Source organism: Raphanus sativus, chromosome 6, assembly GCF_000801105.2.
Source record: "Raphanus sativus cultivar WK10039 chromosome 6, ASM80110v3, whole genome shotgun sequence".
In the NCBI taxonomy this organism is placed as follows: domain Eukaryota; kingdom Viridiplantae; phylum Streptophyta; class Magnoliopsida; order Brassicales; family Brassicaceae; genus Raphanus; species Raphanus sativus.
This window is the reverse complement of record NC_079516.1, coordinates 5,003,978-5,022,861: the sequence shown is the minus strand read 5'-3', so window position 1 is coordinate 5,022,861 and position 18,884 is coordinate 5,003,978. Positions and strand designations below refer to the sequence as shown.

The 18,884-nt window shown below is 39.1% G+C and overlaps 4 protein-coding genes across 5 annotated transcripts; 2 read left to right on the top strand and 2 right to left on the bottom strand.

Moving 5' to 3' along the window:
- Nucleotides 1-7: 7 nt before the first annotated feature.
- LOC130495942 (uncharacterized) lies at nucleotides 8-824 on the top strand. Its single transcript, XM_056987597.1, has 3 exons — nucleotides 8-393; nucleotides 479-553; nucleotides 634-824. The coding sequence occupies exons 1-3, from the start codon at nucleotides 64-66 to the stop codon at nucleotides 736-738; spliced, it is 510 nt and encodes a 169-aa protein (XP_056843577.1). The 5' UTR covers nucleotides 8-63; the 3' UTR covers nucleotides 739-824.
- A 1,634-nt stretch (nucleotides 825-2,458) lies between these two features.
- Nucleotides 2,459-5,896, top strand: LOC108805922 (condensin-2 complex subunit H2). Of its 2 annotated transcripts, none has more exons than XM_018577914.2 (11): nucleotides 2,459-2,860; nucleotides 2,938-3,037; nucleotides 3,316-3,422; nucleotides 3,492-3,634; nucleotides 3,722-4,151; nucleotides 4,239-4,393; nucleotides 4,472-4,633; nucleotides 4,708-4,803; nucleotides 4,887-4,988; nucleotides 5,072-5,227; nucleotides 5,296-5,896. In XM_018577914.2, exons 1-11 carry the CDS (start codon nucleotides 2,692-2,694, stop codon nucleotides 5,680-5,682), a joined length of 2,007 nt encoding a protein of 668 aa, XP_018433416.1. In that variant the 5' UTR covers nucleotides 2,459-2,691; the 3' UTR covers nucleotides 5,683-5,896. The 2 variants fall into 2 exon arrangements, with proteins under 2 accessions (XP_018433416.1, XP_018433415.1); XM_018577913.2 differs by having other exon boundaries at nucleotides 3,486-3,634.
- Nucleotides 5,897-6,379: 483 nt separating this feature from the next.
- LOC130496916 (RING-H2 finger protein ATL2-like) lies at nucleotides 6,380-7,401 on the bottom strand. The gene has a single exon (XM_056989599.1). The coding sequence runs from the start codon at nucleotides 7,293-7,295 to the stop codon at nucleotides 6,540-6,542; it is 756 nt and encodes a 251-aa protein (XP_056845579.1). The 5' UTR covers nucleotides 7,296-7,401; the 3' UTR covers nucleotides 6,380-6,539.
- Nucleotides 7,402-16,640: 9,239 nt separating this feature from the next.
- LOC130496917 (RING-H2 finger protein ATL2-like) lies at nucleotides 16,641-17,237 on the bottom strand. The gene has a single exon (XM_056989600.1). It carries the CDS (start codon nucleotides 17,235-17,237, stop codon nucleotides 16,641-16,643), a length of 597 nt encoding a protein of 198 aa, XP_056845580.1.
- Nucleotides 17,238-18,884: the final 1,647 nt, after the last annotated feature.

Here is an 18,884-nt window from a genome sequence, read left to right as displayed (position 1 = left end):
CCTCGCGCAGTCTATACATATGATTTGGATGAGTGGGCCGATGCGAATCCTCCTCCGTGTACTATGATGATCATAGATGAGCATGAGCGAATCGGATGGATGGCTTCTCAACTTTCCGATCTTGAAGATGCTGGATACAGAATTCTTCTTGCATATCCTCCTCAGCGTGACCTAGCAGCCACACCCTTTCCACGTTCCTTTTCTAAACAGTGGGATTGGGATGCCTTAGTCTTTGATGATGGACAGGAGACAACAACAACAACAACGAGCCTTGTTTTTAGTCAGGGCAAGTACAATGATGAATTTCCCTTTGCTTGCGAAGTATGCTTTGTTGCTGTCAAAACCTTTGAAGATTTCACCGCCCATCTCAAGAGTGTAGAACATGAGTATGGTGTAAGCATCTCTTTCTCTCTCTCTGTGCGCTGCTGCTTGTGTCATTATGCCATTTTCTTATTATTGTATATGTGTTATCAAGCAGGAGTGGGACAGTTATGCTAGTAAAAACGGTGTGGATCGTACTATCCGTGAAAACTTGCCCTTGGGTCGATCAAAGGTATATATATGTTACAATTCATCCAGTCTCATCTCAAAGTTGGTATTTGTAAAATCTCTAACACTGATTTCCACTGGCAGGAGATGGACGTACTGCTTATCGAAGACATGGAATGGCGTCTTATGAAAAGGAAGGAGCATAGCCACGGCTTACGTAGTCCTCAAACCAGACTTGACCTCTTTTGAGTCCCAACTAATTTACTTAGCTATGAGTTTTGGTTTTACCTTGACTTGGGTTTTATTCTAAAGTATTGAAAGGAACATTTGAAGAAGGAAAAAAAAAAAAAAAAAAAAAAAAAACATTTGAAGAAGGATAAGCTGGGAGATCAAGCGAGAAAAGGGTGTTTCGATTGTAAAATAAATAAAACTACTTGGTATTGTGTTATCTCTTGTTTATCCTGATTGTTTTGTTTAAACATCGCACTTCAGTCTTAAGTTTTTTATTTGTCATTTCGAAAGTATGCTTACCTTTTAGATACTTAGTTGCTAACTGTCTAGAGACTTGTGACAAACACCCAGAAAATGTCCAAGCACAATAAAGTCGTATTGCATTTTTGTTTAATCCCAAACTAAAAAGACATATTGTCTCGTTGGTTTAACATTCTAAAAGTTTGCATCTCTCCAAAGTTTTGTGTTACCCCATAGCCCTATTGGAAAGTCTAGTTTATATCCGTCATTACGAAAGTAGGGTCGTCTCTTCAGAAGATATATAAGGCTCTCACAGAATACCAAAAAAAGATTGCATAAACGGAGAGTCCGCGCATGAAAATGTGTTGGCCTTAGCCTACTCTTGCACCCGAGCTTGATGAGATTAAATACCTTAAAACTCTCTTTAGAGAATCTCGGATTTGTTTATCTCCCTCGATCTTTCAATCTTCGTGCGGACTCTCTCTCTTGCAAAAGAACCGATCACGAGAGCAAAACTCTGTACGGATAGATATCCTCACAGAGTATGATCAAATCTTTAAACATACATACACGAAGCCAATATAGTTCAATTGGGTCAAATCTGATTAGTTTAATATACAAATTTAAAAATAACGGTAGTAAATTTGATACATACCTAAAATATAAATAAATATTCAATATAAAACTTTGTAAATATAAACTAACTTTTTATTCGTATGGTTGGTTTACAAACTTTGATGATTGTAATAGTTTTTTTTAAGTAATAGTTTTTATTTAGTTTAATAGCGCCTTTGAAACTTAATCCAGCTAAGTGACAGGTCCAATACCGAACCAATTATAATCTCGCCCGACTATACAATTGGTTTTATTGTCGATCCTGGTTCAACTATTGGGTCGGTCTGGTTCTATAACACTGACCAATGAGTCTAACTAGTGTAGCTTGATTAGAAAAAAAATCGAACAAGAACAGTGTATCTTGATAATCAGACACAATTGATTAAGCACCATATAAAAATAACAAGTTTTATTTTTTCACTTACACATGTAACAAACTTCCAGAAATGGGTATGCCCGTATAAAAGCAAAATAAAGAACGTAGATATTACAAATAAACAAAGACGAGATCGCCTACAAAAATGCTGAAACTCACAACTCCAACATAGAGTTTTCGTAAACTCAAAAATGTCATTGTTACCATTATGCTCTTTGGGAGTTATCAATCGTGAAAGAAATGCGCGGCTGGCAAAGAAAGCTATTGATGGAATGTATGTTTCGTTCTTAATTTACAGTTCCTCCAATTAGGCTTGTTGAATATGTTACGGGCCCACTGATACAAATCCATATGAAGTATGTTGTTAAATATATATATATATTCCTGAATTTTATAAATATGAGCCTGATAATAGACGGACAAAGCCCAAATGAATAAGGCCCACAACACACAGTTTCCAACTCTAATGCAAAGCGGGAAAAAAATCTTGAGAAGTCAAAATATTTCGTTCTCTCTCTCTCTCTCTTCTCCCAAACTCTTATCTCTCTCTCTCAAATCTCTTCAGTCTCTCACTGTTCCTGAGTTGAACTCTTGTGTTTAATTCCTTACCTCCCTTACCCTCCTAGAAAGTTTCATCTGAAAGAAAGCCTCTGATTCATGTGGAAGTTTCTCATTTAAATTCCCCAATCCACTGTTTCTAGGGTTAATGAACTGAACTATCCCAATCTCGCGTACAGAAAATGACGAGCCACGGCGTCGAGAGGATTCATAGGGTACAGCCGGAGAGAGATTTGGTCGCGAATTGGGAAGTCGATTTGTCGGAGAAGCTAGAGGAGTACCTCCTCAAAATCTGCTCCGGCGAACTCACCGGAAACGAAGAAGAAGACTCGCCTGTCAATTTCGCCGAAGGTACCAATTTGATTTATATGGGTCAACGAAAGATTGGATTTTGATGTGTTTGTTTGTTGTGGTGATGGGTATGTAAGCTGCTTTGCTGCTTCAGGGTTCGGTCCAGGTTTACAGCAAGAAAGTGGAGTACTTGTACAACTTGGTCTTACGTACTTTGGAGTTTCTATCCAACCAAAGGTTCCTCCTTTTTGTTAGATACTCTAAACGTCTTAGTGTTTAGGGGCTAACTCTGAGAGTTTGTTTTTTGTGTGCTCATAAATGAAGTGAATCTATAAAAGTGGCTGCATATCTAAAATGCCTTTTAGAGAGTGATTTTATTTGCCTCTCAGCCTCGTTTTGCAATTATTTGAGTAAATGATAGTATCTAAATCTAACAAACGGCTACAGATTAATGAGTTAAGAAATGTTCTCTGATTGATTCAATTGTTCTTTGCTATTTTTTTTTTAATAAGCAGAGAGCAAGAAGAGTCCAAAGGTACATCAAACGAGGCTGAGGAGAGCTCCTCTCGTCTGGTTGATGAAGAAGAAAATGACCTCTTCTGGAATGTGGATGACATCCCAGGTAGTTCAAGTTCTTAAATTTTTTAAGTTCACTCAAAAGAGACTGATTTCTAACCCTAGATAGTGTTAGTTGATGCAAAGAATAGCTTGGACAACTCGGGTGGCGCAGATTCATGTCCGAGTCAGTTTGTCAAGCCTCCAGCAAATCTAGTTGTTCTTGAAGGTGACTGTTTGGATACTAGTGGTGACGGAGGAGAATTGGAATCCTATCTGGTATATAGCATTATTCTTCCATCCCTTAGAATAGAAATAGCTTATGGGTTTAAACTCCGTTTTTGTTAACTTTCCTTCGTCTTGCAGTTAGCAACTACACATCTCTACCGAGACTTTATTCTATTAGACCCTTGTGATGCTGTAGCGGTGAATGAATTTTTAGGTGGTAGCAATGCCAGTAGTAAAGGAAAGACAAGTTCTCGCAGAGGCAGCTCAGGTCGTAGAAGTTTTCACTCACCAGTAGGACGTTCTGGAGGAGGTAGTGGCCGTAGATCATCTTTGGGAACGAATCAGGGCACCAAGGTTCAAGATGCTCAGAACTGTGACCAAGGGTCTTCCCCTCCTCCTCCTCCTGTTTTTGGAGATGATGATCATGGTTTTGACATGGATAATGATGACCATGGAGGAGGAGCCATGGATTTGTGTGATACAGATGCTGATGATGATGAAGATGATCCATGGAAGCCGTTGAATCCCTACGAACCAGGGAAGTTGAAAGTGAAGCCTTTCAAAAAAGGTTGGTAGATGAATATTGTTTTCTTGATTCATGTTACCTTAACTTCTTCTAACCTCATGTTTTACTTTTTTTATATTTCTTGAGCAGTGAAAAATTTGAGAAAGTTTGGAGGGAGCCTTACCAAAGACCATATCACTTCCATGTATCCTCTTGCCAGACCCAACGGTCCCATCAGTACAGAGCTCACCGGAGTTTGGGAGAAGCGCCGCAGAGAACCACAAGACATTCCCTGTTACGAGAAGGTCTTTGTTTGCTCTAAACCTTTTACCTGTGATAAGTAATGCAGACAACAACAAAAACTGATAAGTTTTTGGTTTCAGCTTCGAGCATTGCTTGTTAACGGAGGAAACCTACCTACTACTGATGCTAACGGCAATGACAAGGACGGCGTTAAAGATAACAACCATGATGGCGGCAGCGACTCCCATGATTTTGGTGATGATCATGAGCCTGCGTTCATGGATGAAGATGGTCCCGTTATGGTGAGTAGTTAGTTCACTAGTTTGATTGACATTATATGCAACCCTTATCCGCTTTAATCTGAAAATTCATGCAGAATGATGATGGTGGTTTCACAAACTACGATGGATTTGGAAACGAAGAGGACTCACATTGTCAAGAAAGCTTGGAAGATCTTTGCCGCTCTCACCTGGTAATCAATCCTATGTCAACAATGTACTAACAAGACTGAGAAAAAAAAAAGCTGAAAATGTTCTTTTGTATATATTTTTGTAGGATGCTCTTCTTGCAAACATAGCTAAAAATGAGAAGCAAACGGATCTGGCTGCTAGGGTTTCATCGTGGAAACAGAAAATCGAGCAAAACCTAGAAGAGCAAGTAATAAAATCTCTTTCTTCCTATAGTTTCTGTGTTTGAAGTCAAGAGAGAGATTCTGATGTGTTTATTATATATATGATTAGGAGCTACACCCTCCTTTTGACATTCGAGAATACGGTGAAAGGATTCTCAATAAGCTAACTGTTGAAGAGAGTGGACACGTGGAGGCCTTTACCGATCTCATGAAAGATCAAGAAAAGCACGATGTAGCTCGAGCTTTCTCTGCACTTCTCCAGTTAGTAAGTTTCTGTATGTTCACCTTAAAAGAACAAGAAACCATCATTTGATATATTTAATGTTGATTCAGGTGAACAATGGAGAGGTTGATCTCGAGAAACCTGGCAATTCGGTAGGCGAGCCAGTTTGCTACACAGCGGCTAATCCTTTCAGCGTACGGTTGCTTAACGATGGTAACAGAGAGACTGAGAAAAGAGGAATGGATTTACCTAGGAAACGAGCTAAGTCTCCAGTAGCCAAAGGGAAAACTCACGAGTCACCACCACCGAAGAAGGCAAACACAACAACGTCGTCTTCTGTCTCTAGCCAGAGGAGGAAAGTTTCGCTGAAGATCAACAGCGTGGGGGCAAGATGCAAACCTAACGGCAAGAAGAGAGGAAAAGGTCGATCTGATGAGGTGGCAGTAGTAGGCGAGGGAAGTGAAGTTTCTTCAGTTAAAAGCTCTGTGGGAAGCTGAGGAAGGCTAGTGATATTGTGTGTGAACAGATTAGAAATGTAGAATGTAGTTTAGGTGTGTGGGTATTTCTATCAGACAGTTAGGAAACTCTTGTAAGTGTCTGTTATGTAATTTATGATGAAGGCCTTGTCTGAAGTAGTAGTATTAGTGTATGTTGTAATAACTATGAAAATTCCACTTTTGAGGATCTTTTAACGCATTGCTTTTGGATACATTTAGATGCCTTGTTCGATCCATTTCAACTTGTAACTCAAAATTGTACCAACTTCAACCGAATTAGTTTTCGAATTATAATTAGTTTAAGAAATGAGCTGCAAAATGTAAAGAGAAATTCTTTAAGATACAGCACAAAAAGATTTTATTATAAATATAGTAAACAAAGTTTAAAATGACAAAAATATTTAATAAAAGAGGTAAAATACCACATATTCCCTTAAGATTAACTAATCTATAGTTAGTGTTTAGATTTAAGAGAAAATGGTTTAAGATGTAGTTTATGATTTTAAAAACAAAATTCAAAAAAGATAAAAAAAAGTTTGAATTAAAAAATGTATCTTCTTGAAAAGACCTTTTTAACGAAATAATTTTGGTCATTTTCTTTGTATATGTTTGTTGGTCAAATTTAGTTAAATATTCTAAATACTAGACAACAAAATACATACACTCCATATATTATATTAACCAGAGCCTAAAATGAGTTATGTTCCAAATAAATAAACTTTTTATACATATTGGCTGATCCAGTCGATTCTAAATCGAATTTTGAACAAACATGGATACACCCTGCCCCTTGTTCCAAATAAGTATTAGAAAAAAAAATTATAAAAATCTACCTGAAATACAATAATCAATAATAATCAAGAAAACTCCACGTGACGGAAATCACTTTTAATCTCTTCTCCTCCCCGCTCAATATCCAATTCGTTCATCACTATCCCGCAGCTCGGCGACGATTGATGCGGAGCTCCGGCAAAAGAAGACGGTGCACTTCTTCGATCTCTGCTCAACATCCGAGTAAAAGATAACATCCTACGACTCCTCGGCGGCAACGGCAACGAGTGATGATTCGCCAACGAATCCCCTGTCAAAAAACCATCTTCCAACTCTCTGAAACTCCTTCTCGACATCTCAACCGCCGGTTCAGTTTCAGAAACCGGTTCAGGAGAAATCGCGATCACGGTTTGGTCGACGAGAGGCTCGACGAGAGAGCGGCAGAGAGGACAAGTGGAGTGAGAGTGAAACCACATATCGATACATTCCACGTGAAAAGCGTGTTCGCAACCGGGCAAAACCCGACCCGACTCTCCCTCCTCGAACTCGGAGAGACAAACGGCGCAATCGATCGGATCCTCCGCCGCGCCGGAGAAAGTGAAAACGGGGAGAGATTTAACGACGGCGGGATCGAGGCCGCCGCGCGAGGGGATATGAGAAGGATCGATGGGGACGAAAACCATTGCAGGGCTGAGGCTGCGGCTACTGCGGATGTGATTACTCCTAGAACGGCGGAGACAGCAGAGATCGTAAAGAGAGTAGAGGGTGACATAAATGAAGAATAAGAAGATGATTGCAACAAAGACTGTTATGAACGGGTCATGCTCCTCGTCGGAGTGCATGATTCTGATGGCCAATGAGAGAGATTCAGATAAGAAGTGTGGTTTTTAGAGTACTATTATCATGAGAGTCAAGAGAGGTTCATGACTCATCATGAGAAAGATGACGTCAAAGTTGACAGGTGAAGATTTTCTCATTGACCATTTGCACTTTTTTTTCCTTTTGTTCCATCAATATTTAATTGGGGTTATTGCAAAAGTGACTCAAAACTTGAATTCAAACAGAAAACTAACCTTTTCTTTTGACTCATTTTTTTTTTGAGTTTTTAACCCCACATCTGCATTTTATCTACGAAAATGCCATTAACCCTTTTTTTTTTTTTTTTTCGAAAATGGCTTCTTTACTGTCTCAACCTCATTTTCTTCAAGTATTTACAATATTGCCACTGCCATGAATAGTGGGAACAACCTTGTACGAACTGTTTGGAGCTTTTAATGCCCTTTAATGCACGTAAATCTCTTTACACTCTCTCTGTTTCAATTGTTATGAACTAAAAACAACATTTCTTTCACTTTCTCTCCATATTCATCCAAAAAACTGAAGCTTTTGATTCAAAATTGTTTGGAGCCATATTTCTTTCGTTTTGACTTACGGTTGCTTTCGTTTGAGGTTCTGGGTGGTTGGAGAAGACCCTGTGTGCAAACAAAGTCATCTCACCTAGTTGAAGGTACGAATTTGAATTTTTTTCAAAATCTGTTCGCGTAGAAGACTTACAAGTAAGTCATCTGTATGTAGAAGACTTACTGATGAGTCTTCTGGTCAAACGGACGACTTAAACTAAGTCGTCCAGCTTTGTTTGGTGAAAAAAAACAGTCCAGACGACTTATATATAAGTCGTCTACGAGAAACAGGCTAGTTTTGCATTTGACCGAATCGTGTCAGATCTTTGACTATTTCTGGACGACTTATAATTCAGTCGTCTCTCGGAAAGTTAAAATTTCAATATTTTATTAAACTAGACGACTTACGTGTAAGTCGTCTTAGGTTAGTTTTGTAGTTGAAAAATAAAACTTCATAATTTAATTTTTACCAGACGACATAATATAAAGTCGTCCCGTCAGAAGACTTAATTTAAAGTCGTCCGGGGAAAGCAAAGTCGTCCAGAATTTTTCCCAATTAAGTCGTCCAAACCTTGCTTATCCCGGACGACCTTAAATTAAGTCGTCTAGCTGGACGACTTTTAGTTAAGTCGTCTGGAGAAAGTTAAATTTCAAGTTTTATTTTTCAATTACAAAACTAACCTGGGACGACTTACGTGTAAGTCGTCTAGTTTGAATAAAATATTGAAATTTTTACTTTCCAGAGACGACTGATTTATAAGTCGTCCAGAAATAGTCAAAGATCTGACACGATTCGGTCAAATGCAAAACTAGCCCGTTTTTCGTAGACGACTTATATATAAGTCGTCTGAATTTTTTTTTTTAACAAACAAAGCCGGACGACTTAGAATTAAGTCGTCCCTTTTAATTTTCAATTGCAAAAGTGACCTCTTTAGACGACTTACCTTTAAGTCTTCTGGACGACTTAAATCTAAGTCGTCTGCGATAATGTTTGTTGAACTTCTTCATTTTCTCTATGTTTACTAATGTGTTTTATTTTGAATATTTGCAGATGATTTTTAAGTTACATGCAGTGTATGGAGAATGGTTGTTGAGAGATTTCCGTTGGGATTTTGTGGTTGATGATCTCAAAGGAGCAAGATTGTTTTTATTGAATGAAGATTCAACACATGCTGAACTTGTTGCAATGGCTCAAGAAGATTATAACCTGGACATGAGATCAGTGACTGTGGAGATTAGCTACTCATTACCAGCAGAAATGATGATGACTCCAAGCAGTCCTCCCATTCATGTTACAAGTGATAGACAAGTTCGAAACTTGCTCGAGATACTCAAAACGCATAGAGTATGTCTTTGTGTATCAAGCCGCAGCAAGGTGGAAACGGTTTCAGAGAAAAGAGAAGAAGCTGGTGATAATGATGAAGCTGGTGAATGGGAAGAAGATGTTGGTGATAATGATGAAGCTGGTGAATGGGAAGAAGATGTTGGTGATAATGATGAGGCTGATGAATGTTTTGAAGATGTTGGTGATAATGAGTCTGTTGAAGATGAAAATCAAGATGGGGAGGAGGAAAATGGGGAGGAGGAAAATGGGGAGGAGGATGCTGATAACACTATTGTTGGTGAAACGGATCAGAATGGTGGGGATTACAGTCTTTATGGAAAGGTTCTAGATGAGGACGAGGAAGATGATGATAATATTTGTTTTGAAGAAATTGAAAAGACATATGCTAAGACAAATGCTATTGAAGGAGGAAAATCGGATTGTACCAGCATCTATGTCAACCAGAGTTTTGTTAGCAAGGATGCACTGCTTTCAGAGCTGCGGTTGACAGCAGTGAGGGGTAGGTTTTCTTTCAGAATATACAAATCAACAAAAACTCTCCTTGTGGCAATATGTCGGGTTAGCGGTTGTGGATGGAAGATCAGAGCGAGTGTGAAACATGGGTCAAACACGTTTTGGGTAACAAAGTATGTGGAAAAACATTTATGCTCAATTGGAGACCGAATCGCTCAGCGGAGACACTGTACTCCAAAGTATGTTGGTAGTCTTTTCATTGATCGTGTTGGGATCATTGATGGGATAACTCCACAGCATATCACTGATGCAATGAAGAACATGTTTGGCATGACGCTTGATTACACCACTTCATACAGAGCACTGTTATATGCACAGAAATTGGTGAGAGGATCAGCAGAAGAAGGGTATTCGCGTCTGCCTTCATATCTCGAGCAAATCTCCATTGCAAATCCTGATTCTATCACGGCTATAGAACTTGATTCTGAGAAAAGATTTAAGTATCTATTTCTCTCTTTTGGAGCTTCTATCAAAGGTTTTAAGTATCAGAGAAGGGTCATTGTGGTGGATGGAACTCACCTAAGTGGAAAGTATGGAGGTGTTATGTTAGTTGCAGCCGCACAAGATGGCAATTTTCAGATATTCCCATTGGCTTTGGGATCGTGGATGCTGAAGATGAACCTTCTTGGGAATGGTTTTCACAAAATTGGCTAGTTGTATATCTCATGACAAGCCTCTGGTGATAGTCTCTGACCGGCACGCGGCCATTAAAAGTGCGTGTGAGAAGGTGTTTCCTTGGGCAACCCGAGGAATATGTTATTATCACCTTCAAGATAACATTGTCAAAAAGTTTAAGGGAAACATCTCATGTACTTGGTGAAAGGGGCTGCTTATGCGCACACGGTTCACGATTTTAACCGGTACATGGCTGAGATACGGAGTGCAAACCCGGAACTTGCAACGTATTTGGAGAAGGCCGACGCCAAGCTATGGTCAAGGGTTTATTGTAAGGGGAACAGGTTCAACATAAAAACAAGCAACATCGCTGAATCTATTAATTCCGCACTGAAGCGAGCAAGAGGATTTCCGATTCCGTTCCTGCTGGAGTTCATAAGGCAGAAGTTAGGAAAATGGTATTGGAAAAGGAGACAAGATGCTTTGAGTCTCCCAACTGTACATAGCCGGGGTGTTGAATACTTGCTTGCTGTTCGATCAGAGATAGCGGATACGATGACGGTCGAACCAATTGATGGATGGCGTTTCTTTGTCAAAGGTGGCAAAATGGACTGTGCGGTTGATTTGGAACATGTAAAGTGTGGTTGTGGTGTCTATGGAGTGGAGAAAATACCTTGCTCTCATGCTATAGCAGCTGGAACACATGCTGGTGTGCATATCGACACACTTGTATGTCCACTTTACTCAAAGAATCATCTGTATGCAGGATACTCAGAGAATATATATCCTATCGTGTCACAACATATTGAGGAACGAGAATGCTTTCCTCCAAACGTAAAGCGTGGTCCGGGGAGACAGAAGAAATCAAGATGGCAATCTTGGTTGGAGCTATCTAGGATGAGGGGACACAAACCCAGGAAGAAACACAGGGCACGGAGATGCTCAAACTGCAAGGAAACTGGCCATACGAAACCACAATGTACACAACCAGTTGACTAGTTGTCCAGACGACCTAAATATAAGTCGTCCAGTCTTGATTACCCGTCCAGACGACTAATTTCTAAGTCGTCCAGTGTTTCGTCTACCTTCTACGAAGTCGTCCAGTGTATTAGACTACCTTCTACTATCCCTTCAAGTGTATTTTTTTAGACGACCTTTTACGAAGTCGTCCAGTGTATTTAAGTCGTCCAGTGTATTTAAGTCGTCCAGTGTTTAGACTACCTTCTACTATCCCTTCAAGTGTATTTTTGTAAGTCGTCCAGCTGGAAAACCTTCCAGACGACTTATTTGTAAGTCGTCCAGCTGGGAAACCTTCCAGACGACTTATTTGTAAGTCGTCCAGCTGGAAAACCTTCCAGACGACTTATTTGTAAGTCGTCCAGCTGGAAAACCTTCCAGACGACTTATTTGTAAGTCGTCCAGCTGGAAAACCTTCCAGACGACTTATTTGTAAGTCGTCCAGCTGGAAAACCTTCCAGACGACTTATTTGTAAGTTAGAAAATCTATACAAGTTAGAAAATCAAATAAATCATACATGCCCACAAACATACAAATAGATTTGTGTAAACAAATAGTTCAAATATACAAATAGATTTGTGTATACAAATAGTTCAAATATACAAATTGATTTGTGTATCTATACAAGTTAAAAAATCTATACAAGTTAAAAAATCTATACAAGTTAAAAAAATCTATACAAATTGATTTGTGTATCTAATCATACATGCCTACAAACATACCACCATCCTCATTATCTTTCAGATGCTGATCAACAAGCTCCGTCCATATAGCCAAAGCCATAGTATCCCTCATAGTCTTCGCATTGGACCTAGCAAAGTCTTTAGGGCTAAGGGGACCCCAAGAGCATGACATTCAATGTACTTTGCAGCGTACACGCCACAATCACCATTGTTGGCCGTGGGTACATCTTTGAGGAGTCTCTCATAAGTGTATCGCTCCAACCCATGCATCTGGTCTCCGCACTCCACAATCAGATAAGGGACCATCTCGAGAAAAGGCTCCATTATCTCATCCCATCTTTCTGGTATGGTAGTTGAAGGTATGCTGTCCCAGACGACTATGTGCCTCTTAGGGATCGATATCCAAATAGCCACCCAATGTTTGTTGTCCAAGTTCAGTGGCGCATAGATATCATCAATGTCCTCCCCCACTTCTTGTTTGATTGGCAAAATGAAGGCATTGATCCGTCATACAAACTCGCCGCCCCACTAGGTAGCATTTTTCCTAAACCATTGTGATCAGACGACGATGTTTTGAAGACCAGATACTGTTCTCTCCAAGACTGGGTAAAGTTGTGATCCAGGAAGCACATTCGCTCGCTCCGGAAACATTGTGGGTTCTCCTTATACCTCTGCCTCAGCACATTCATCCAAGCATCTATATGCTGCATATAAAATAATACAGTTAGAACCTTCCAGACGACTTACAAATAAGTCGTCTGGAAGGTTTTCCAGCTGGACGACTTACAAATAAGTCGTCTGGAAGGTTTTCCAGCTCGAAAACCTTCCAGACGACTTATTTGTAAGTCGTCCAGCTGGAAAACCTTCCACGGTCTCCGATCATACATCACTTTAATGATGTTCTCCGCGGGCACGTCATCAACCTCAGAGTCCCATTTGGCCACATTTCACTAATGTCCTTCTCAACAAAGTTGATCACGCGGGTCTGCAGTAAATAGAAGAAGAATCGAGTTAGATATTTGAAACAAAATAACTAAATAGACGACTTAATTATAAGTCGTCAACTAAGTCGTCCAGCTGGACGACCTTCCAGACGACTTATTATAAGTCGTCTACTAAGTCGTCCAGCTGGACGACCTTCCAGACGACTTATAATAAGTCGTCTACTAAGTCGTCCAGCTGGAAGACCTTCCAGACGACTTATAATAAGTCGTCTACTAAGTCGTCCAGCTGGAAGACCTTCCAGACGACTTATAATAAGTCGTCTACTAAGTCGTCCAGCTGGAAGACCTTCCAGACGACTTATAATAAGTCGTCTACTAAGTCGTCCAGCTGGAAGACCTTCCAGACGACTTATAATAAGTCGTCTACTAAGTCGTCCAGCTGGAAGACCTTCCGGACGACTTAATTAAGTGAAGATGGAAAGGTACCTGACTCAAGATAGCAGCTTTCATGAATCTGCGGCCTCTGCTGCCGTCGTAAGCCAGAATCGGTGGAGACGGACTGTTTGCTCTGGGTAGACCAATACTAGCACCCAATCCCGAATAGCTTCGTACGCCCAGACCTGAAGAACTTGTATAAAGCCATCCACGGTGTAACAGCCAGTAATATCTTTGTTCCACAAAGAGTCCATCAGCACCTTAAACGCGACTCTCCCCCATGGATAATTCTCAAACCTTTCTAAATCCATCACTAGCCTTGCGAGAGTAGCTCGTGTAGCGCTTGAGAACTTTTTCCCTTCAATGAATCCAGTGAAGATGGAAAGGTACGCGAGTCGCTTGCGATCTTCCCTGGACCAATCCCCGCATCTCTTCAGTGCTGCTATTATCTGATCAGTACTTGGCCCAGCTTCCCGATGAACTCCCATCATCTCCCAGAAAGAAACCATCTGTGGGGTAACTTCACATTCTGGTGTCTCAAGGTCCTCGATGTAGTCGCAGTTTAGACCAGTGATGTTTTCAAACTCTAACAGTGAAAACCTCGCAGGTTCTGGACCAACGAGACACCACATCTCGTACTTCTTCTTAATGTCCAGCTTTAAACCGAGCAAGTGGTGAACCAGCCTTGAAGCCCAACCAAATCCCTGCTCCTTGAACTTGATGAAAACTCCCAATCTCGACTCCTTGAGCTCTTCAAATTCAGCATCAGTGAGAGCTTCCCTAAGAGCAGTATGCAACTTCGTGTTATCCGTATGATACGAAATGCTATTGTGGGGTTCTGGCTCTTCCCCTAATGTGTATAACCTACGGGGGAGTTCTGGAATATCCATCCTTTTTGTCTGCAAAATAATCAAAGACAACAATAGAAGTCAGAACACAAGCTAAATCAATCACGCCTTAATTGTTACTCCAGACGACTTAGTAGACGACTTAAATATAAGTCGTCTAGAAAGTCGTCCAACTGGACGACTTAGTTGACGACTTATATTTAAGTCGTCTGGAAAGTCTTCCAAATGGACGTACTAAGTCGTCCAGGTTGAAGACTTTCCAGACGACTTACTTACAAGTCTTCCAGTAGAAAAATTTCAAGCGGACCTGATTAGTCGCAGAAGGAGTTCGAGTACTCGTCATTGTGGTTATAGATCTGAAAAAATAAACGTGAAACGGTGAGAATGAGTAAATTGAAAGAGACAACGTTTTATGTTCATCTTTTCCACGAGTTTGATGACTTACCGGCGTTAGGGTTTACAGAGAAACGGCGCTACGGTTTACAGAGAAGAAGCGGCGGCGCTAGGGTTTAGAAGAAGCGGCGGCGCTAGGGTTTAGAAGAAACGGCGGTGCTAGCTAGTGTTTAGAGTAAGCGGCGGTGAGAACGTTGGTGAGCACGGTGGCGAGGGCGACGGTTTGTTCGGAAATAGTGGAAGCGGGGGCGCTAGGGTTTAGAGGAATCGGCGGCGCTAGGGTTAGAAGAAGCTGCGGCGACAACGGTGAGAATGAAGTGAGATAGATAGCCGACGTTGAGAACGATGGTTGTTCGGAAATAGTGGGAATTCGAATCGCCTTTGATATCGCCGGTGAGAGAGAACTGTTAGGGTTTCTGTTCGCGGAAAATGAAAAAAAAAAAAAAAAAAATCACCTTATATATTGGGTAAATAATCCGGTTAGCTTTAAAAGTACATTGGTAAACTTTAAGGTTTGGTCCGGTTTAGACGACTTATTCTGGCTGATAATGTACATCAGACGACCTAATATTTAGTCGTCTGGGAACAGAAGACTAAATATTAAGTCGTCCAATACCCTAAAATGAACCCCTAAACTAAAATGACTAAATTAACTTACTAACCACGTTATAAAATCAAATTATACTTCAATAGTGTTTACTATACACAGAAACGAACACGCCTAGGTAATTTTAAAAATTTTCAAAAACGGTTTTAATGCTTTCCAAAATCTAACCCTAAGAACACATACAATACTACAACATATGTTGATGAAACATAAACTAAAGAATATCATGACTCACTACTTTCACTCATCTGGGCTGAAAACAATTGAAATTTGTTATATATTAATTTATATCTCTTAAGACATATGTTAATTACATAATTCCAATTTTTCACTTATCAAAATATTTTCTACAAAATTTTTAAATTATGTTTAAGAATAACTGTCCAGACGACTTAACTTAAAGTCGTCTGGACGACTTATTTTCAAGTCGTCTGTTTACAGACGACTTGCGAGGGGTAGAAACGTAAAAAAAATCCGTTTTTTTGTTTGTTCACAAGGAGATAGTTGTAATTTCAATAGCCTTTTAAGTTACTTTTGCCTTTGACCCAAGTTGGGGTACTCTTTTGGGTTTGACTCCAAGTTTTGAGTCACAATTGGTAATTCTCCCTATTTAATTTGGATATACTCAAATTCAAGGGAAAATGCTACAAAAATACTCTGTTTTGCCAAAATTCCAAACAAAATATCACCTTCCGTTTGACCAACTGTATTTTTATCTTCACCAAAAATATACCTTGCTATTCAAATAAATAATTTTAAATTGGTTTTGGTTTAAACTGGATAATTCAAATAAACTTACGTGAAGTTTATACTACGATTTTGTAATATTTAGATTTCACTATACGTCCAAAATTTAGAGAATTGATTAAATTACCTACATTATTAAATTGTATTTATTTTTATGCTCACACATCAAAAAAAACTAAACCCATTTGACCTGAAATAGTTAAAAAAAATTATGATCTAGCAAAAACAGATTTGCGATAGTTGAATAAAGCTAAAATACAAAAAAAATCTCATATAGTGATTGTAAAATCAATAAAAAAAATTACGCCATTTTCAAATTAACGAACAGACTGTCAATCGTTGAATTAGTATTATATAAAGTTTTTGTAGAAATGGAGAAAAAAATAGAAATAACTAGAAATAAATTATATTAGAACAATAGAAACAAAATTCTTATCCCATTTGTCTATTTGAGTACTATTTTCTAAATGATTCCGTCCTTTTTAAAATTTAAAACTAGTTATATAAATAACTATATTAAAGTTTTGATATTGAATTGTTAATATATTTTAGCAATGAAAATGATCTAAATATTGTTTATATTCGCTGTAAATAAATATCAACAATCAAGACCACTAAGGAACATCCACGTAGCAGAAGTCATTTAATCTCTTCTCTTCCCCGCTCAATATCAGACTCGTTCATCACTATCTGGCAGCTTGACGACCGCGACTGAGACGGAGCTCCAGCAAAAGAAGATCCAGTCCCTGAGGTCGAGTCCGGTTCAGTTGCAGAAACCGGTCCATGAGAAATCGCGATCACGATTTGCTCCTCCTCCTCCTCCTCCACCATCGTCGCAATCTCGACGAGAGAGCGACAAAGAGGACAAGTCGAATGAGAGTGAAACCACATATCAATACACTCAACGTGAAAAGCGTGTTTACAACCGGGCAAAACCCGACCCGTCTCGCCCTCCTCGAACTCCGAGAGACAAACGGCGCATTCGATCGGGTTCTTGTGCGTCGCGTCGGAGAAAGTGAAAACGGGGAGAGATTTCAAGACGGCGGGATCGAGGCCACAAGAAGCAGGAGAAGGATCGGTGGCGGCGAAGAAAAACATTGTACGGCGAATGTGGTGACTCCTAGAACGGCGGAGACACCAGAGATCGCAAAGAGAGTGGATGGTGAAATATATGAGGAATAAGAGGGAGAATGCAATGGAGATTGTCGTGAATATGTCATGCTCGATGGCCAGCATGATTCTGACGGCGAATGAGAGATTCAGAGAACATGTGAAGGAACAAGAAGTGTGGTTTTTATAGTACATTATCATGACGTAAAAAAGGTTCATGAGAAAGATGGCGTCACAGTTGACACGTAAATGTTCTCTTTGACCATTTGTACTTTTTTTTCCTTTTGTTACTTCGATATTTAATTTAGAGGTACTCAAATTCAAGGGAAAATACTACAAAAACACTCCCTTTTGCCAAAATTCCAAATAAAATTTCATCTTCTTTTTGACGAAATAACTGTATTCTTATCTTCACCAAAAATATACTATTTTATTAAAATAAATAATTTTATAAATCCTTCTATGACTAAATTATAGATTTCTTATCATTTTTAATGTTACATTATAAGGAAACTAGGACCTGGAAGTCCATCTAATTTATTTGTTTGACTAATAGTTTATTAATGTTTCTACATTACGAATGAATTTCGAATCTGAAAAATAAAAAATTATGCATAATATTGGAAAACAAGCTTAAGAAAAAGTTCAAACTGATGCACCTAAACATGAATCCTAATAAAACACATAGAATTGTTGGATGTAATATCATTTATGTAATTGTTCTTATTTTTTTATCATATACATTAATCAGCATTAAAGAAAAAGAATTATGAATGAACCGGGTTTAGTTTGGTTTAAATCGGATAATTCATTTTATCGTATCCCCTCTTGATGTAGATTAACATTCAGTGAAGTCCAAAAGGATTTCTTCACAAAATCTAAAATCCCCTTAGACAAATAAAGATTCATAAGACACAAAGCTCAACAAGCTTCTTGACCAATCTTTATAAGTTCTATACACATATACCTTCTCGACTATCTATCTATACATTGATTCTATTTCTAGAGAATACTATTCCAGTTCAATACGCCAATGTACAACTCTGCTTCAATGCAGTATCTTGAAGATAGAAACAAGTCTTCAACGCAAAAAAAAAATGCCTGTCAAGAAGACATGTCCTTGGACATAAATCATTACACAACTTATGTAGCTGACGAGGTATAGCAAAACTTAATTATATTGCACCTGAAAAGTTACAATCCACAACAATACCATAGATTTAATATTAGTTTATCCACTAAACATACATCACCCTGAAGCAATATCAGTTTCTAAGTAACCCGTGTATACTCTGCCCCTAACTGCAACTGCGCCATCATATGCTCTGAGATCAAAGTATCTCCAACTCCTCATGATTCTCTCACCTACGCTCGTTTTGTAAGAACCCATCTTCTTTCATTCTCCTAAACAACGCATCAGCTTCATGAATTAGGCCTCGCCTACAAAATCCCGATATCATTGTAACATTAGGCTTCATTCCCTTGGAGAAAAAGCTACAAATTAAATCAAAAGCATCTTCCACCAACCTTGTACTGTATCATTGTAGTGTATGTTACAATACTAACATCCATTTTTCTCTTCCGCATGTACTCAAATTTCATCAGTGCTTTCTCTACTTTCCGGTTATAACACAGACCATCTAGCAGAACGTTGTAGGTCCTGATATCGGGAGGCGAGGCTCATTGTGAGAACCCATATGGTTGAACACTTCTTGTGCAACATTGGGTTTGCACACTAGACAATAACCCTGGATAAAAACGGTGTAAGTGACT